Below are 19,603 nucleotides of genomic sequence, written 5' to 3'. Positions count from 1 at the left end.
CCGCGCGGGAAATTGCGGCGGAGAGAAGTCGCGCGCGAGTTTATGTGTACTCAACTTCGACAGCTCGAACTTTTTCTCCCGAACTTGATCTTTTACGTTAGCTTTAGTTTCACCGACTGAGAAACTTCAAAAAACTGAAAAAGCCAATTATAAATTTATGAGAGACATGCTGCCGCACGAAAAAAAGAAGGAGAGAGAAAACGTTTCTTTACATTCCGCGCGTTGCATACGAAAGAAAACATCAAGTAGCTTGCGGAGTTATCTTGAACGATGTCGCGATGTAACGTCGCGCGCGGTTGATGCAAAGCGCGCGCCGTGTCGTCTAGGGATAATCTAGCCACTAGTCACGTGGGATCATCCTCTACCGCTTTAAAAATATATCTGGGTCATCCAAGAAACGTCTTGTCGCGTTTCTCGGAGGGTAAGCCGCGCGCGCGCTCTTCCCCGGACAGAAGTTTATATACCGAAAAAGCGTACCGCGAGACGCGGCCTCTTAACAATTTCGCAGCCGTGAGAAATAAATCACTGTCAGCGTGATAAATATGTTACCTAATATTAAAAAAACAAAAAAACACACAAAAAAAAAACAACAACACGCGAGAAACTATGACCACTATGTGCGTAAGCATATTTTACGCCGATAAATTGCTCATCGATGTTGGACGCAGACAAACTACGCGTATCAACAACGATATTAGCAGGTTTTGAGACGACTGGAGGACCATTTATCAAAACGTAGAAATTTCTGATACAGCATTCGCGGTACTTGAAATAGCTTTTACGAGAATTAATGACTGAGCTTGTCTAATGGACATTATGCCGACCGATGTATGTGTATATATGCAAATTTAAAAGAGAAAGCGCGGAAACGATTTACGTCACCCACGAAAGTTACGAGAAGAATGAACGGTACGCGCACGCGCGCGCGCGCGCGTGTGTGTGTTACAATTTTGTAGGCAAAATTCTGAAAGGAAACAGATATGAATATTTTAATATTCCGATGTTATTTTGAAAATGATTCATGGCGCGTACCAAAAACAGACGAACAAAAGCGAAAATACCGGTTGGGAATGCACTTAACAGGTTCCCAGAAAAGAACTCCACGGCGACCACGGGGCTCTCCGTCTTTCTTTCTTTCTCCGAGGAGAAAAAAATGGGCGCGTAACGGCGGCGCCCGTGGTCGCTTATGGCCGAGCAAGGTACTTGACTATTGTGCGTAAGCTCCCATTATAACGCGGTAAGCTATGCATTATACGCGATAGTCCGGATCGAGAAGCCGTGTCCGCCTGTCTCCGCGGCGTGCGTGCCCGTATGAAGAGAAAAGAAGGTGGAGAGGGAAACCTCCGGGTGGCGATCTCCGGGACCTATTTATATTGCGTCTGGTAGCCGGAGAGAGAGAGAGAAAGAGAGAGACATAAATATATATGAGACGAGAGGAGGAGACGGGTCACAAGCCGCCGCAAAAACAACAAAGGGGCGCGAGAGACAGCTACTTGGCGAATCTAGTTACCGAGAAAGGCGAAGCGCTTGTGACGCGCTTAAAACGCGGACGGGAAGAGGAAGCGCGACACGGCACGGAGAGAGATCCTCGTGTGTCACTTCGCATCTCCGCTTTTTCAACCAGAAAAATAATTGAATGTTTCTTTAGTGTCAAAAATTTGTCGGATAAAATTCATTCACATTTTTCTTCCATCGCTACGTGTGTGTGTGTGTGAGTCGAGTCGTATTTTTCCACCGCATTAATTTTTTATATAGCGACGACGCGTGAGAAACCGATTTATCCGCGAATTTACCTGTTGTTTTAGAATAATGAGGATTCAGAAAAAAAAAAAAAAAACAATTAGCGATTCGCGCGCAGAGTAACGGAAAAACGGAGAGAATCGCTAAAAGCGGTATCAAGTACGATATTTTTCTTTTCTCATCAGATACGGGGAGAATGTATTCCCTCCCCTCCCCCTCCTCTGGCATTGTGACGTTCGCATAATTACACACAGATGCGGCAACATAGCGCGGGAATTTTATTGCGACACGGTATCGATATCCTGGAGATTCCGGGGGGGAGGCTTCGCGAGATAGAACATAGCCCCCCGCGCGCGCGTTACGTTCCGGTCCGCTCCCTGCTAAGCACTTCCATTACGGCTGCATATTTAACGTGCGCTGTCGCATAAATGCACGTTACGGATAGCTGCGCGTATTACAATAAGCAATTAACGAGCGATATCGTGTTCTATAAATTACGATGCTCGGACACATCGGCGTAACCGATGCTCGCGAAACGTGAAACGCGCACGGGGGCCGGACCGTGCAACACTAATATATATGTATATACATAGAGTACACGGCGGTTACTATACGAACTCGAAATAACGAGCCTACGGAAAAGGGAATAACACGAATGCAAACGCACGCGCGCGCGCGCGCGATCGCAATTCGCGCTCCGCATTATCGGGATTCTCCATTATCGTTCTTAATCTTTCGCAATACGATGCGCGCGCAATTACAAATTTTATCTCTTGTTTTTTGTTTTTCGACTATTGTAAACACACACGCGAGCGCGCAAAAATATTCGACCACAATTACGATCGCAATACAAATAAACACGGATTTCGAGCGAAATTCGTGGGAATCTACGGGAAAACACGTGACGCTCTATTATAACGTTCAATATCGTGACATCGGACTCGTCCGAGCACGCACAGATGTGTTTCTCTCACATTCGTCCGTTTCCGGAGAGAGAAACGCTACATTGACTCCCGGGGCACTAATTCAATTTTGTACGGCATCTTTTTCTCGAGATCATAATCGGGATTAGGCCCGGGCGTTAGAGCGAGGCGAGGAGGATGATGTCGCGAGAAGGGGTCCGCCGCACAATGAGAAAAGCGAGGGGGGGAACTCTCGATGTGTGTGTATGCACACATAATGCGCGTGTGCACGCGCGCGACAGACGAGAAGAGTGCATTCTTCGTACATAGAGAGCCAAAGGCGTCGATGTCGCATCGTCAGCCTTCGGTGTAGAGGCTGCGAACGCGAGGCGAGACGAGCGAATCGGTCGTTACCAACCAGCAAGCAAGCAGAAGCAAGGCAAGCAAGCAAGCAAGCAAGCAGGCTGGCAGGCGGACGGGCGAGCATACACCACGGACGGGCAGAGGCGAGGGTGCGTCGCCCGGGATATCGATCGCCTCTAAACAAACATGGCTCGTTTTAGTCGAAGGAGTCGACTTCTATCCCGTATAAATCACGGTTATTCCTTCCTGCGCGCCGTATATACGGGGTGTCCACTTTCGACCGAAGTGACATATACACCGTTCGCGACTGGGTTGTATACTTTTCTCGGTGAGAAGATAATGAGACAAGGGTATAGAGAGTCCCGTTTCGAAGAGCTCTCTCTCTCTCTCTCTTTCTTTCTCGAAAAAACAAATCCACGCGAGTGCCGTCGTCGAGAGAAAGAAAGAGACGACGTCTCGCGGACGCAACGAGTTTTGCGAGATTTTTAGAAGTAGTTTCTCACTCACGTAGAAAATGGTTACACCGTCTGAGAAAATAGATTAATTATGTACACAAGCCAAGACGTTGAACGTCTTCGTTATTCTGGTCAAGAAAGTGGCGTCAAGTAACACGCCATATAATTAATCTCCATTATTTCAATATATATATATATATATATTTTATACAAAAAAGCAGAAGAAAAATGTATATATGAGATTATCAAAACAAAAAAAAAAAAAAAGAGACTATGATGAATGGCACTTCGAGATAAGCGCGAGTACACCGTAAAATTATGAGGTCGTACATATACAATTTCAAATTTACCGTAAAACAAAAATTTTTTTCTGCGCGCTTATTGTCTGTGTGGCTTTGCACATATTTTTCTTTTGTGTGTGGGTGTGTGCGTTGTGTTTGATAAATCGTGTTTATGCATCGGCGACTCGTTGAATCAATTCGTTCGTTCACAATTAACTTGATAGCGCATAAATCAACAGTGAATAAGTATTCGCGCACAACAAAGACCGTACATATATATGTATATGTATATATAATATATATATATATATATATCATCACAATCGAACGATTACAAACGCTTTGTTTCGCGCACCTGTAAACACGCGCGCGGAAGAAATAAATTACACCGATTTCGTGTCCGTTGCGATTTTCCATGTGAAAACAAAAAAAAAAGAGAGAAACAAAAGACCCGGAGAAGTATCTTATCGACCCGATACCCGGTACAAGATTACGCTAATCGACAGCTGCGCCGAGGAATAATTACAGAGGCGACGCGGACAACGCTTAATCGTATCGCGACAATGGCTAATCCATACTGCAGCGATTCACGCGAGACGGCAACTAAGCAAAAGACCCGGGAGAGCGAAAGAGAGAAAAAAGGAGAGCGAGAAAGCGAACAAACACTCGCTTATCCACGAGCCCTCATCTCGACTGTCGCTTTTTCACGCGAGCATCGCCGTTTGATCGCGATGTAAACCCGACACCGACCGGCAGGCGTGGAATTCTTTCGGGCGAGAAGCCCCCGTTTCACGGGGATTCGTTCCGAGTTTAACGAGCGGCATCTCCTCGGGGTGACGCCGCTCGGTATAATCCGCGCGTAACAAAAAAAAAACAGATGAAGAAAGAAGAAGAAGAAGAAGAAGAGTACGCGCGTCGGACTACGACGCGAATCAAGGCGCTGCCGCTTCAACTACTAAAACTTACCTGCGACTGTGAGAGTGGCGTTTCTGCTCGGCACCGATCCCGCCTTGTTCCGCGCGACGCACCAATACACACCGCCATCTTGCTCCTTTTTGCCGTGCATCACCCGCAGAAAGAACAGGGATCCCGTAGGCAGCAGGACCCGATGCGACTTGGCGTCGCCCGGCGACGTCTGCACAAGCTCACCGTCCTTGTACCACTCTATCACCGGTTCGGGTTTGCCCTCCGCCTTGCAGTTCAACGTCACCGGCTCATTTTTCGCGACTATTATGTCGGACGGGTGCTCGGTTATCCGCGGACATTTCAGCTGCCCTGCAAGCAAAAAGAAAATTGAGGAGAGGCTCTTTAGCAAAGGTAACTTCCTTCTTTTCCTTTCCTCTCAACACGCTGCGCGTGTCGCGTCGCTTTGGCGATCTAATTAGTTCAGCCCCTTCAAGACCAGAGAGATATTTTCGCCCGCGACGAAGACGACGAAGACCACGACGACGACGAAACCGCAGGGCGCGCGCGCGCGTCCAATTCCGCGCGATTAATTCGTCTTAAGCAGAGAAATAGATAGGCGGGGGGGGGGGAGGTGAGCGGAAAGAGAGGGAGAGCGAGAGTAAAAGCTAATTATTTAGCACACTCGTGCAAAAGTTTTGCGCTTCGGTGTGCCTTTATAACGAATTAAAGTTTCACTTCGCAATTAAGTTAAGAGAAGAAAGGGGCTTCGGTAAGACATAAATCTTGAATTTATATCTTCAAGGGAGATAAATATTATTAAGTTAACGCCGTAATAATTGATGGAATTTTTTATCGAGGTAAATTACGTAGCTACGTCAATTTTCGCCGGATTGTTTCGTGTTTGCTCGCGCGCATCCTTGCGTTTGCGCGAGAGACACCGCCGTCGTCATCGTCTTCGTCGACGTTGTAACGTTGTAAGACCCCACCATCGTGCAAATTTATTGGCACGACGACGATATTAATCTCTCGCGTCGGAGAGTTGCCGTCTTGCCAATATTAATATCACGAAGCCGCTTGTTTTATGCACTCAACGCGATATATCGAGCGCTTTTCTTCGCGCGGGCCGTGAATTTTTCACTCGCGATCTTCTCGCGCATCGACTATACCGTCCTGTCTTATGTACTTTCTCAATTTTGTAAGCGGACGCAACACACAGAATTCGCTCGCTCGTGCGCGCGCGCGCGCGCGCGGATCTCCGTTGTAATTTTGTAACATTTCGTCGTAAACCCCAGTCGGTAAACGAAAATTAAATCCGCCTTGATTTTTAAGCGCCCAAGTCCCATAAAATTTTCAACGCGTAACGCTCGTTGCGCATACAGTATAAACAGAGAAATTATGCGGGACAATGGTGGGAAAGAGGTGGCCGCGCGCGTTTGCGTTTGCGCGGTAAAAAATATGTTAATGCGACCGCGGGTAATTCGTAAACCAGCGCGACGATATTAAATCCACGTTAAACTCAATTCGACATGTTTACGAGTCACCGCAATTAGCGGCTATATAGAATCGTATTACTAGGAATTAATTCAAATAATGCACAGGACATTTTGCAATACACGCGCGCATATGGAGAGAGAGAGAGAGAGAGAGAGAGAGAGTAGGTGAGTTTCGCGTTTCTAGCATCAATTAATTTAAATTCAATTATTGTCGGTTTTTTATGCGTGTGTCCGAAAGGAGTGATTTATTGATGAATACGATACAACGTTGTTTTCACGCATGTGTATATAAACGTGCCCGTAAACAAATCATAAACCGATTTGCCGTGACACACTGTGTGTGTGTATGTGTGTGTGCGCGTGCGCGCGCGCGCGTCGTGCTCTCTCCGCCTCGGCTAATATTACACACTGTATCACGTTGTGACATTTCATAAATAAACCAGCGTTACGAATTATGCATCAAAATAACTCAAATAATCCGACGGTAAATAAAAACAATGAACCAACACACACGTTTGCTTTCAACTGTATTTTTGCGTCGATTAAGTGATTTGTTTAATTTTACGCATTTTCTGTCATCGGAGATTTCAGCCGATGTACGTGTTTGTACAATACATTTGTTCAAAGATTTAAATGAATAATACGCGGAGAAACGAAGAGAGAGAGAGAGAGAGATAAATAAAGAGAAAAAGATATGTAAAATGAAAATAAATAAAACTCGCAAAATAATCAAACATTTCTAACTGCTGCGCGCGATAACGGCGCGCTGCGACGTCGGTGTGTAAAAACGAACATACTTCGCTTCGTCCCGGACGATGGAGTCTCGACAGTCCGAGGAACCGGGGTTGATAATCCCGCTGCAATTTTTCGCTCGCTTTGCCCAAAGTTACCAGAGATCGCGGTATATCGCCCTCTTCGTACGTGCGTTTTGACGTGAGCGTGTGCGCGCGCGCGCGCGACACGAAAATCACGTGTGTGCGGGCGCGGGTGTCCTATTTAGATAACTGAATTATGGATGAATTATTGGCCGCCGGTGTATACGTAGTGCAGGTATATAATTTGATAATATCGCCGCCTCTGGCGTCCTATCTCTGTACCACGAGATTTCGGCTCTCCCGACGTGGTATATGTCGTTCGCTCGCTCGCTTGAACGTCCACATGCATTATGCGTGCGTAGCGCGCTCGCTCGCATATACGCGTATGACAAGGGGGGAAAGGAGATGGAGAGAGGAGGGGAGGCAAATGTGAGAGAGCGAAGCTGCCGCATCGTTACATCGCGTCGCGTCGCGTCGGTGTGGTGGTGGTGGTGGTGTGAGCAGGCAGGTATTAGTCATCGATAGTGGCTCGGATTACCTGTGGTTACACGCATTATTAGATAGGCGCACCCTGTGTGCCGCTGTCTAGTCAAGCATTCCTCCGCGAAGTGCCTGCTGCCTTCGCGTACATACATGTACACGCGCGTCGCAATTAAGTCGATCATCGGGAGGAAGATGTCGAACAAACGGCTGTTGTCCCGAGAAAATCAATACCCGTCAGCCGTGTACCTTCTTCTTGAGTTAAAGTACAAAAATTTTATGTATGTAAATTAGAATAAAAATATATATGGAAGATTTGATCGAATGATAAAACGTATAAATTTTTTATAATTTCTGTATTACTCATGAAGATGTGATTTAATTAACTACGGTAATGTAAAACTCTGTAAAAATTTTATATAGCTACTTTTTTTATTAAAATCTAATCGCACCAGAGCCCGGAGATTTGTCCATAAATCACGAAGGTGAGAAAAGTGCATTTAGGTTTTTCCTCGATTTCGATCCGACGAAACTCCGGTGTCAAAACTTGGATCTAGGTTTTTTTTTTTTTTTTTTAATCAAAATAAATTGAAGATTTCTAACGCTCAACTTCTTTTGTGAATTTTCGCAAAACCACTATCAGCCGGATGATTTTCACGAGCGCAAAACAAAAAAGAAACAATACACAGGTGCAGTCTGTGGTCGCTAATGCGAATAAAGAGAGGAACACAGGAGAAGGCGAGAAGTGACGAAGCAAATTACACGGGTGTACCTTCTATTAACCCGTTATAAAGCCCGTGAACATTTTGTTTTTTTTTTTTTTTTTTTTTGCAACATTTCTTTTTTATTGCCTCGCTCGAGTAAGAAATTGAGATCCTGCCGAAATCGGCAAGGTGTGCGGAAGATAAAAAAAACAAAAAAAACAAAAAGAGGCCGCTCGATAGGTAGCGCGAGAACGTGCACAAAAGTTCTTAACTCGCCGCCAGAATCAAAACCCGCTGAACTATCAATCTACTTCGTGCGTCTCTGCGATCATTTTTTTTTTTTTGTTTTTTTTTGTTTTTTACGAAAATAAAAGAAATTTTCTGCTCACAATATATATAATCGATAAATCCATGTGTGAAATTATCTTTGTTGATTTATTGCGGAACAAACATGCTCTCGACGCACAGCAATGTTGTTCAATTTATTCTTAATACAGAAGTAAATTTAAGCATACAATTTCGACGATTAGATAGCAATTTACTCGGCTTTTACGTCCCGGGTAATTACACGATCCTCCTCGCCTCCTCGTTCGGTAAGTGAACCCCCGCAAGCGAGATACGAGAGGAGGTTTGCACTGTTTGCAACTCATTATCATACCAGTTTCCACTTTTGCTATCACCAGAGCACACCGTGTGTGAAGCACGTAAAGAGAAGGCCAACCAACCAGGCGTCATATTCACTAGTCATTCGCCTGGGTTGCCATTGTGTATTCACTTAGCTTTCTCGTGCGTATATCGCACAAGGTTACCGCAAACTTTGTGTGTGTGTGTGTATGTATGTATGTATGTGCGCGCGCGTACGTATTAACCTTTCCGTATATTGTTTAAACAGACGCGAATATAAATTATTCACGTAAACCATATATATGTGTGTGTGTGCGCGCGCGCGCCCGATACACACACAAACTTGATCTATTTTTAATTCTTTCCTAGTGTGTCAACGCGTAGATATACTAAAAAAAACTCTAGATACAAATTTCTCGAAATCCAAGAAATCTCAAATTGGATAAATTATTTCTCCGATTGCGCCTCAGAAATCTAATTACGCAATTTAATAATGATCGTATTTCTCAACCGCGCGCGCGCGTGTACCTGAAGATTTAGAACTGTATTTGTAGTTACCCCGTTTCTCCTGGGAAACTCAATTGAAACTAGTCTTGAGAGATGTAACGATGTTTCGGTGAATTTCCACTTTAACGTAACTTTCTTAGGGTTTCGTACAATTTAAACGAGAACCCAAAATGTACTCCGGGGGAATGTCGAATAACGCTTCTAACATTGGTTTGACATCCGGTGGTGACGTTAGGTGCACATGCTTAATCCTTTGTTTGAATTATTCAGAAGCGCGTGTTTTGTAGTAGCTATACGTGGCGCGCCGTGAACGTTTCCAGAAAAGAAACGGAGATACTCGCTTTATATGCAAACGAAACTAAATACGTAGTACACGTGTACAGCCCTTCCCCCGTTCCGCGGGAAGGCATCGCGGACACCGAAACGACAACACGTTTCTACGTAAAAGTAATATCTCACACACGCCGATTGTTTATAAATCGTTGTATCTCGGGGAATGCTAACAGAATTGAATTTTTTCACTTATCGCGAAATAAGAACAAAAACAGCAGAAATTATTGTCTCAAATATCTCGCGCTGCAATTTTAAAAGTCAGATGCTGAGACAATTGTTTACGTTGTCCTTTGTAAACAACACAACGCGAAACAAACAAAACAAATTTCACTGCGAAACAACATATCCGGATATTCCACGAGCGCGAATTCGGTTTATTTTATAAATCCATTGCCATTTTCTATAACGCTGTATATTTTTTCACGGATTAAACTATAAAACGCGCGCGCGCGAGCGCGCGAGCGGGGTGGTATTTGTATCGCAAACAAACGTTAACGTTTTCTATTTAGAAAACTTAATTCGTTAAGAGTCGCAAGCCCACAAAAGTTAACAACACCGCGTGTACGCGCGAACCGTTCGCCACCTGCGCAGTGGATAACGAATAATTTGCGCATCAATTTTCCGGATTTTACCGCGAATCGATTCTTCGATCACGGCCGTTTGCGCGCGCGATACTATCCCTCGTGTGTAACACCAGCGTAACCCATAATCGGATTTCTGTCGCGCGAGCGCTCGTACAGTTCGATATCTATAAATCAGTATAGGCGCTAGAGCTATGCCAACCGTGCGCAGATTTATATTGGTCACGTATGCATGTGTGTATAACGCCGTCCGTTTATCGATAAATGCGTCCGTGCGGTACTTCTCGAATCGTTAGAATAGATGAAATTTATTTTCGCGTCTCGACAGAGAAACATAGAGAGAGAGAGAGAGAGAGAAATATCGCGAGTTGTGCGCGGTGGCCGTTAAGATTTCACTCGGGTGCCGAGGTACACATATTGAGATATTACACGAGTGAAGGAACCGAATCGTACAATCGCCCCGCGCGCGCGCGCGTTCACTCGCTTACGAGCTATATTTAAACATTAGACGGATTAAGATCGTAAACCGCGCCGACTAAATTTGTCACGATCCGCGTGACTGCTCCAATAATTTATGCATCAATGACCGAGTTCGACGCGGCGTTGACCGATTATTACGCTCTCGGTGCAGGGTCGTTGTATCTATATGCGGGTTGTTTCTGCACATAGTCGCACACACACGAGAGAATCTTCTCTCCGCTCGGAAGAGACAAGTGTGCTTCAAAAATAAATGTAGTAAACAAAGTTTTAACTAAGTGCTCACACACAAGAGGTAGCGAACGAAACTTCCTTCAAAATTCCGAGTTTTTTTTTATTGTTCGAGACAGAAGAATCGTTTTTCGAGCGCGTCGCTGTACAGAGCGCGACAGTTCGCTTCGAAAACTACTGTCTCGTGCAAAATGTTGTGTAATTAAAAACAATAAATAATAGCGCAATTATTTGCTCGTTTTGCTATTCGCGTTCGAAATGCACAATGTGTGGAATCTCGTTTCGTTACCAGATTTAACGCAAACGTGTTTCGACAGTTTGTTTCTCTCTTCCCTTTGTTAAATTTATTTTAATAAAAAAACAATGTCGTTTTGCACATACGCACAACTGCAAAAAAAAATAAAAACATGAAAATAAAAATTTATTCCACTTGAACACAGTTACATATATATATATATATATATATGTATTTATATACTTTTTGCGCGGTGTAAAAACAAACACGTATACTTTTGACAGTTGCACGCGTTTTCAAATTAATTTTATAAAACAAAACTGTGTGTAAGACTTGAAACTGAGAGTTGCTTTACGCATTCGCGCCGCAAAAGTTAACTGGTTCAAAGCGCGCGAAAAGAATTAAACACGCCTGACTGATCGAGGTTGACTCGAGAGAGATCTAGATACATATATATACATATATATATATATATATGTGTATGCGCGCGGCAACACAACGCTGGCGACTCGGAAAACTCGCGGGCTGTAGGTGTACGCGCGCTTTGTTCATTTCCTCCTCCATTTCCAATGACGCCATTTAAATCGGAACTGACCTAACTAACTGGAAATCGAAGTCCCGCGCTCAGAACGTCCTCAAGGGGTAACGTCGATGAGAGTTGTGTATGCACATGTATATACATGTACATGTCTACGAGCATGTGTTTCTGTGTTGTGTGTATCGAAGCGAGAGAGAAGTGGAGACGGAGGAAAGCGCCGAGACCCATTTGCCACGGAGTTTGATTTGTCCCGAACAAGCGCCGCGCGCGAGAGGAAGAGTCCTGTCTATTGGCATTAATATATACGAGAAATTGCCCGAGAGAGAACCGACGAAAATCGATGGTCGCCATTAAACCTAACAAAGAACCGACGACGAGCTCCGTGGCGCGCCGAGCGCGAGCGCGCCAATTGCATAAGCGCGGAATAATGCAGTTTTACACAATGGAAACACGGAATGAAATTTGCAATTATAAACGGATCCATCGTTTATATCCTCATTTCGCCATCACCGTATTGTTGCCATCCATCATTTACATTCCGCGTACGGGAAATATCAGCTATGATATATATGTATTACGCGTGTGCGGACATAGAATTTCTCCCCTCGCACACATCGTGCGTTCATGCGCGTCCGCGTAGAGGAGAGAGAGAGAGGGAGGGAGGGAGGGAGGGAGGGGCGGGGGTAGAAAAAAACAACATTTAGCTTTGATTTTATTACAACGCGTGTATTGCGTATCGAAATCGCAAAAACCAACAATTCTCATCAATTTTGAATTTAAAATGAAATACGCCCCGGAGGTGGATCGCCGCGCCGACGGTCGCGCGGACAGAATAAAGCCCTTTCGCGATTTTGATTAATTTTTCGGTATTTTATTAATTTTTCGATGTTTAAAATATATAACTCTTTTTGCCGCTGAAAAATATCCCAGGATTGTATTATATCGCTCGCGATGAAATATAAAATATCAAATGCAATTATTAATTTGGTGATTCGGATAATAATCTCGCAAAAACGCAAAATCCGGAGGAATTTACCGCAATATTTATTTTAATACTTTTTCCCCTTTTTCCCTCTCCTCTCACTCTGTTTATTAATATTCTCGATTTTCGGTATTTGTGCCAAAAACTCTGCTATAAAATTATACATCGGAGTATCGAAGTTTTTCGTCCATTTCGTTCGCTCTCTCCGCGCGACGCGAAATTACAAATCGACTTCTCGCCAATATACGAATTTTAATTCCGATATTCTCCCTCCCGTCGAAAACTTTGTTTTCCACCCTTTCTCTCCTTCCTCTCTCTCTCTCTCTCTGTCTCTTTCTCTCGGACTATTCCATGTGCCCGCGGCGCGTAATTACATTACACCTACGTCGCAACAGATGTCATCGCCGTTGATCTATTAAATAACGTGATTTATGGAACGGTGTTTCTCTCCCGGTATCTCGCGCTCGGATGCTTTCTCGCCTGGCTCCGAGAGAATCGAGTCGAGTCGAGTCGAGTCGAGCTCGAAGTCGGGTCTTCCCTCCAGCCCTTTTTCTCGCGTATCTCACCAGCTTTATCGCTCGTACCCGGGCCCTGTGCGCTCGCTGCACACGGCCGCTCGCTCGCTCCTCTCGCCAGGGGCGCGCGCGCGATTTTCTTTTGTTCGCCGCGCGTCGTGCAGAGAGACGGGAAACAATGGCGGTGTACGCGGCGAAATTAAAACCGCCTACGGACTTTTCATATTTCGCCGACGAGCGCGGCGGCGGCGGCGGCTCGGAGAGTCTTCGCTCTTGGCTCTCTTGCGCTAAATCGCCCCTAGGCGTTTTTCGTTTCATTTCAGCCTCCCGCGCGCAGTGTGTATCAACCAAGAATTGTGTACGAGAGCATATAGATATATACATATATATACGAGGTGTCTTTTTCTCGCGCTCTACGAGTCGATTATTACTCCTCAGTAATTCCTGAAAAAAATGTTCGAGGCTTTTTTAATTTCAAAAATGTCCAAGAGTTTCTTTTGAATTTCAAAAATGTTCAAGTGCTTTTTGAATTGAACAAATGATTGTTTAATTGCTCGTGAACGACAGAAAAGTTTTCTGCCAGTGTATCCATCGCACATTTCAAATTTAAGCAAACTTCTCTGTACAACCGAGAAATATATCCGAAAAGAAGATTGACCGTATAATGTTTTCTTTTACGCGATTTTATGTGAGGAAAAAGAAAAGACAAAAAAGTTGACGCAAATAGCGAGTCATAAATAACTTCTGATGCAAATGACAATATTTAAGTAACCGTAATCATTGTGTGTCACAACAATGAATTACGTTAGGAAATATATAAAGTATTGAGAGATGTGATTATTTATTTATATACACACATGTCGAAAGTTGCTTTTTAGGTCAATCCAATTTTATTTCCCGCGACGATATTACGCCCCCTCGTTTTCTGTACGCGACAAGAAACAGAGATATACGCCGGATTTCGTTAATAAAGCACAATTTATTGTATCTAGATTTGTTGCCCCGGGGAGGGCAACGCGGGGGGTTGAATACGTCGTCCGGCACAATAGAGCTCTTCAGGTTTACCGTCGGGATAAAAACCGAATTCATCTCCTGCGGCGAACGTGACGACGCCGGCCGCGACGGAGCCGGGAAATATATATATCCGTCCGACAGGAAGGAATTGCGTATGCGACTCCCGACAGCCGGAGACGTAATATTCTCATTGTCGGTGCATAACAGGCGCCGGGCACTTCCGCACGTTTTACGTTGCAAGGGACGGCAATCGATAACTTTTTAAAGCGGATAGGCCGCCGCGCGTGTTTCGCGAGCGCGATCAAGAGAGAAAGAGTTAGAGACAGAGAGAGAGAGAACAAACGGCGCGATCCGAAATACCGTATATACCAGATATAAAATAGTCCCAACGCCGACATCTCTGCGTTGCTCATAGATTTCGACACAGCGCGGCACTAGTACACCACTTCACGTATCTAACGGCATCGATACCGGCTTCGTAAATGCAATTCCGAATTCCGGACGTACTCCGATATTTGGATATCGCGCTGCAAGTCGGCTCTGATATTGCAATATTCGGATGATTCAGGCGACTTGAATTCTCTGAATATCGCGTGCGAATGAAATTTTTTCATTTTTATGCGCAAATAGAACCGTAATTTCGAGCATGAGAATTCCGCACGTCATTCTTGCCTGCTACAATATACACACCACCTGTCTATAATAATTCTATTCTAGTGACAAATCTGTGGAACAGATATATATATATATATTTTTTTTTTTCATATTTCTTACACAATTCCTCGTGTGTATGTTTAAATTAACACATAACGGCGATCGCAAATCCGCGAACAACATTCCGATTCGCGCGGAATTGTAAAGGAGAACTCGCGCGCGCGATTGTTTTCGAAACACCCCGTAGAGATACGACGATATCGCGTTACGACGTAATCGATTCGAGCAGAACATTAATCCCCAAATAATGATACGCCCGGGTTATATGGCGAGTGTTTTCCCAACGGCTGTCGGCGTTGCTAGTCTTAATAGCCGTTCTATCCGTTGTACGTCCGATGACTTGGCGTATGGCGTCACGACCGCGATGTCAGTATTGATTTACCGTCGGTTTGGTGGCTCCGGCTCGCTATCTCTCTCCATCTCTCGCCGCCGGTCCCTTCACTGTCTTCCTCCCTCGTGCTCCTCTCTCTCTTTCTCTCTCTCTCTCTCTCTCTTTCGTGCTCTCTCCGGCGCTTATCATTCCCATTCGCTCTAATTCGCCATTTCCTCCCTTGTTCTGGCGCCGCGGGGAAAGGAGAGGAAGCCCGAAAGAGGGAAGAGGCTAAAGAAAGACCGTTGCAGGCCCGGTCGTTAGATCGATCTACGAGGAGGGAAGGAGGAGACACTCTCTTGGAGAGTGCACAGATTGGCGATGTTAGGTTTCTCGTTCTTTCTTTTACTCCTCTTGTGTCTTTCTCTCTCTTTTCTCTTTCTCTCCCTCGACGGCTTTGATGACGACGATATTGGCTACCCATAGACGGTGGAATAGTTGCGCGATGACTCGGCGTGCGCATTTCACGCGCGCGCGGACCGAAAGAAAGAGAGACGCGAAGAGAAGAGGAGATCTGGCGAGAGAGCCCCGCAGCTAAATGCATGCATGCGTGCGTGCGTGCGTGCGTGCATACGTGCGCACGCGTGCGAGAACACGCACGTGTGCGTGCGCGTGGGTGCGCGAAAGGGGAGTTCGCAGAATGACGGAGACGAACGGGAAAGAATATAAGGATAGAATCGCTCTCGGCAGTCTCCCAAAAGGATCTTCCGCCGCAGAAATACTTAATTACGACGCTGCTGGTAGTTTAGTGTGATTTTAATTTGGTGGTGGCTCCGATTCGTGGCCTCTCGGCGGGGAGTTTAAGCTCCGCTTCTCGATCGTTATCTTCTTTTGTGCGCTTCTGAAATTATTACAGTCGCGCGCGGGTGCCGCGTCGCCTCGCTAACGAACGGGCTGATTTTCTGCGAGGAATGAGGGAAAGAAACGACGGAATGCGTCCTGCATCGCGCGCGCAATTAGATTTACGCGAGAGAAACCTGCTTCAGAAAAATTTATCTCGTTTTTTATCAGCGTGTGAACACACACACACACACACACACACATAGTTTCTCTCTCGCTCGAGGCGCAACTTTTTGATAACGTAATTAACAATTTATGCGGATGCTAACGGTGTAAACCGTTATTGTCTGTGAATTAATTATTTAGTAATTAATAATAATAACGCGATAGGTGCGCGCGTCACAAAGATGAGGAAGGTTATTCACGTAATTGGAGTTTCGTAATAGGGACAACATACTTTTTTTTTTTTTTTTTTTTTTATTGGAAATTTCTATCGGAATTTTTATGGAAAATGATGATAGCGGGAACACGCTGTTCATTTAGAACTCATCGTTATAACAATGTTATTTTACAGTGTCAAAAGGAAGAATGAGAGAGAATAACTACTCTTAAAGCACTAACAAAGGAATCTGCTATTTTTTTCTTTACAGAGCGATTCACAAAGAGTTAATTAAACGTTACACTTATAATTGAATTTTTCATTAAAAATATATCCGTCTGATATCTATTGTTGATTAATCTGACAGTTACGAGAACGATCAAGTCTTCGTTAAAGTCTGTTTAAAATTAATTGAAAGCAAGCGAGCGAGAGAGAGAGAGAGAGAGAAAGAGAGAGCGAGTGAGTGAGTGAGAGTGAGAGAGGAAAAGATTTTCAGTATCTACTCATGCTCAATTATTCATTCGCGAGATATTGCTATCTGCAGTATAAAAGTGAAAGAGAATCCATCACGCAACGATTCGTTGTACTTTGGCTGACGATATCACGCGAGTGATTAATCGAAATATTGTTCTACAACGTCGGATATCTGCGTCGCGAATCGCGCGCTACACATACACGACGACGGCATCGCGTAAAAAAACAAAAAAAACAAAACAAAACAAAAAAAACTGCAAAACAAAAAAAACTGCAAAACTCCGGTCAAAAGAATTCAAAGTGGCGGTTGATATCTAGCCGATATCGATTATCGATGCCCCCTAACTATGGGCTTCGAAATACTCGAGGCCCCGGACTCAATTGCGTATTACGGATACCAATACCGCGCCGATTGCGTATTATCGATACGCGGTATGCGCTTCGAGAGCTTTAAATCCGTGCTCAAGGCTCATCGATCGCGAGGTCCGATAACGGCAAAGAGACAAGCGAGGTTACAATTATATAATGGAAAGAAGAAGAGATGCAGATGTCGGCAGAGAGATCGGAAGATAAAACCTATATGTGCACCTAATGCACACATTTCGATACCGCGCGTGATAAAGGTTCGCGATGTGAAACAGCGCGAACGCGTTTCATTTTATAATGAATGAAAAAATTACATTAAATCACACGTATCTTTCTTTTTCTCTCTCTCGTAAAAATATTTTTCTCTGTATATTTGTATTATTTGTACATAATTATTTCTTTAATTAATTTTATATAATTTTCCTTCGTATGCGTGTGCGCGCGCGCTAGTTACTTTAAATTATATTTTCGTGTTGTTATTTCGTAAAGAGCGTTTCACGTTTCAAGAAGAATTGCGCGCGTGTGCGCACAATTGTCGTCTTCCATCAATGTATTCTCGTATATTTACACAAACGCGCGTATCTATTTCTGTTCTTCACATATCTTATTTCCCGTATTACATCTTCGACGTGCACGCTAACGATCGCCGTGGCGGAATCGCCCTACGTAAGGAACAGTCACGTTCCAAGGAGGGTGTCCCTCGTGTGCGCACAGTTGCCGTTTCGTTCATTGACGAAGGGAAGGAATCTCGCGCACCCTTCTGGAGTTTCTTCGACAGGGTCGCCGAAACTTATAAAAAAAAAATAAGACCGTTTCAGGGAGACTTACGCACACGATCGTTTCTGGGAAATGGGACCTCTTTCCCGCGCGCGCGCGTGTGTGCGCGTCTGTGCGAGGGAAAGCTCATCTCTTCCATTCCACCCGCGCTGAACCCTCGTCCACCCTCTTTCCCGCGCACCTCTCAACCCTGTTTTCTCGTGCGCGCGCACGCATACACCTGTACCTAAAATGGCGATGGCTAGAAAGAAGGCTCTCTCCGCTCTTGTCTCTGTCTCTCCCTATCTATCTCTATCTCTATCTCTATCTCTCTTTCTCTCTCTCTCTCTCTCTCTCTTTCTCATTCTCTCTTTCCTCGCTATCTTTGTCTCTGTCTCTCTATCTCGCCGCCCCAGAAGAAATTGTCTTACGAGGCGGCTCTTATCGATCGTGCGTTTTCCCCCTTGCGATTCTCTTCTCGCACCCCACATCTTCGGCCCTTACGACCGAGAAAGGGAAGTTAACGGGGTCGAAGACACCTCCGGGCCGTACATCTTTCACGAGTCCTGCCGCGCGCGCTGTATCCATGCGGCGGGAAGAGATGTCGTGTTCTCGCATTCTCTCTTGCACCTCACCTCTCTCTCTATCTCTCTCTCTCTTTCTCTTCCATTCTCTGCCGACGAGAGATAGAGAGTCAGCCAAGCCGCGTGTGCCAGCATCGAAATTGTCTGTCGCGACAGAGCGGCGCGCAACATCGAATATTAAAGGCGCCCTAATCGCGAGCGACAGAATATAATAGCGCAATAATAAGATGATCCCGGAATATCGAGACTCTTACCCTTCTTTCTCTCTCCTTCTCTCTCTCTCTCTCTCTTTCTTTCTCTATCGCATACACGAGAGTCGGGGAATATCGCGGGCACATGAAAATTATTCTGAAAGTCGTAGACGCGAGACGTGTGACCCTCTCCACTTGTCGGACGAAAAATTAATGGGGTGCTTGAGTTATACGGACTTTTGCGATCGCGACGTCGCGAATTCATCGCGCACGTGGTTTACAACAACCCCATGTACGTTATTACGCGATTATTAAGACCTCCCGGTATAACAGACACGCTATTCGCGCTAACAGAACTGCATTCAGAACGCAAATATAATAAGCCTTCAAATGAATCTCACTTTGAATAGAGATTCGAGCTCGAGATATACGTGTACAACATGAGGGAAATGGGGGAAATGGGGGGAAAATCCTGGCAGCTCCAAGAATTTTTCACCGAGGACGGTTTGGCTGCGGATCAACCTTCAAAGAAGCTCTCGTTAACAGATCGATAGAGAGAGAGAGAGAAAGAAAATCTAGAAAGAGAGAGAGAGAGAGAGAAAGAGTTTGCAAGAGAGTAAAACCAGGTATACACACAGTGGCATTTCACTTAACGATATTGCCACACGGAGAAAACACTATGGATATCACTTCAGGAAATATAGTTGCCCCAACAAAATAGTAATGTTATTTTTCGCCCATGCGTACACTATGGTTGTAGAAACCATAGTTCTATGGAAATGACTTGTATGGTTGATCCAACATTAATGAGGA

At 44.8% G+C, this 19,603-nt stretch overlaps 1 protein-coding gene across 1 annotated transcript in view; it reads right to left on the bottom strand.

Annotated features, from left to right (window-relative positions):
* Window positions 1-19,603, bottom strand: part of LOC109854238 (roundabout homolog 2-like) — a 108,493-nt gene that overhangs the window by 71,805 nt on the left and 17,085 nt on the right. Inside the window, exon 2 of the mRNA XM_020427122.1 lies at window positions 4,708-5,016. Within this exon, the coding sequence (XP_020282711.1) occupies window positions 4,708-5,016 (309 nt within the window). The remainder of the gene's footprint in view (window positions 1-4,707; window positions 5,017-19,603) is intronic.

Source organism: Pseudomyrmex gracilis, unplaced genomic scaffold (assembly GCF_002006095.1).
Source record: "Pseudomyrmex gracilis isolate BER0280 unplaced genomic scaffold, ASM200609v1 scaffold_62, whole genome shotgun sequence".
NCBI lineage: Eukaryota > Metazoa > Arthropoda > Insecta > Hymenoptera > Formicidae > Pseudomyrmex > Pseudomyrmex gracilis.
This window is presented reverse-complemented; position numbering and strand designations above follow the sequence as displayed.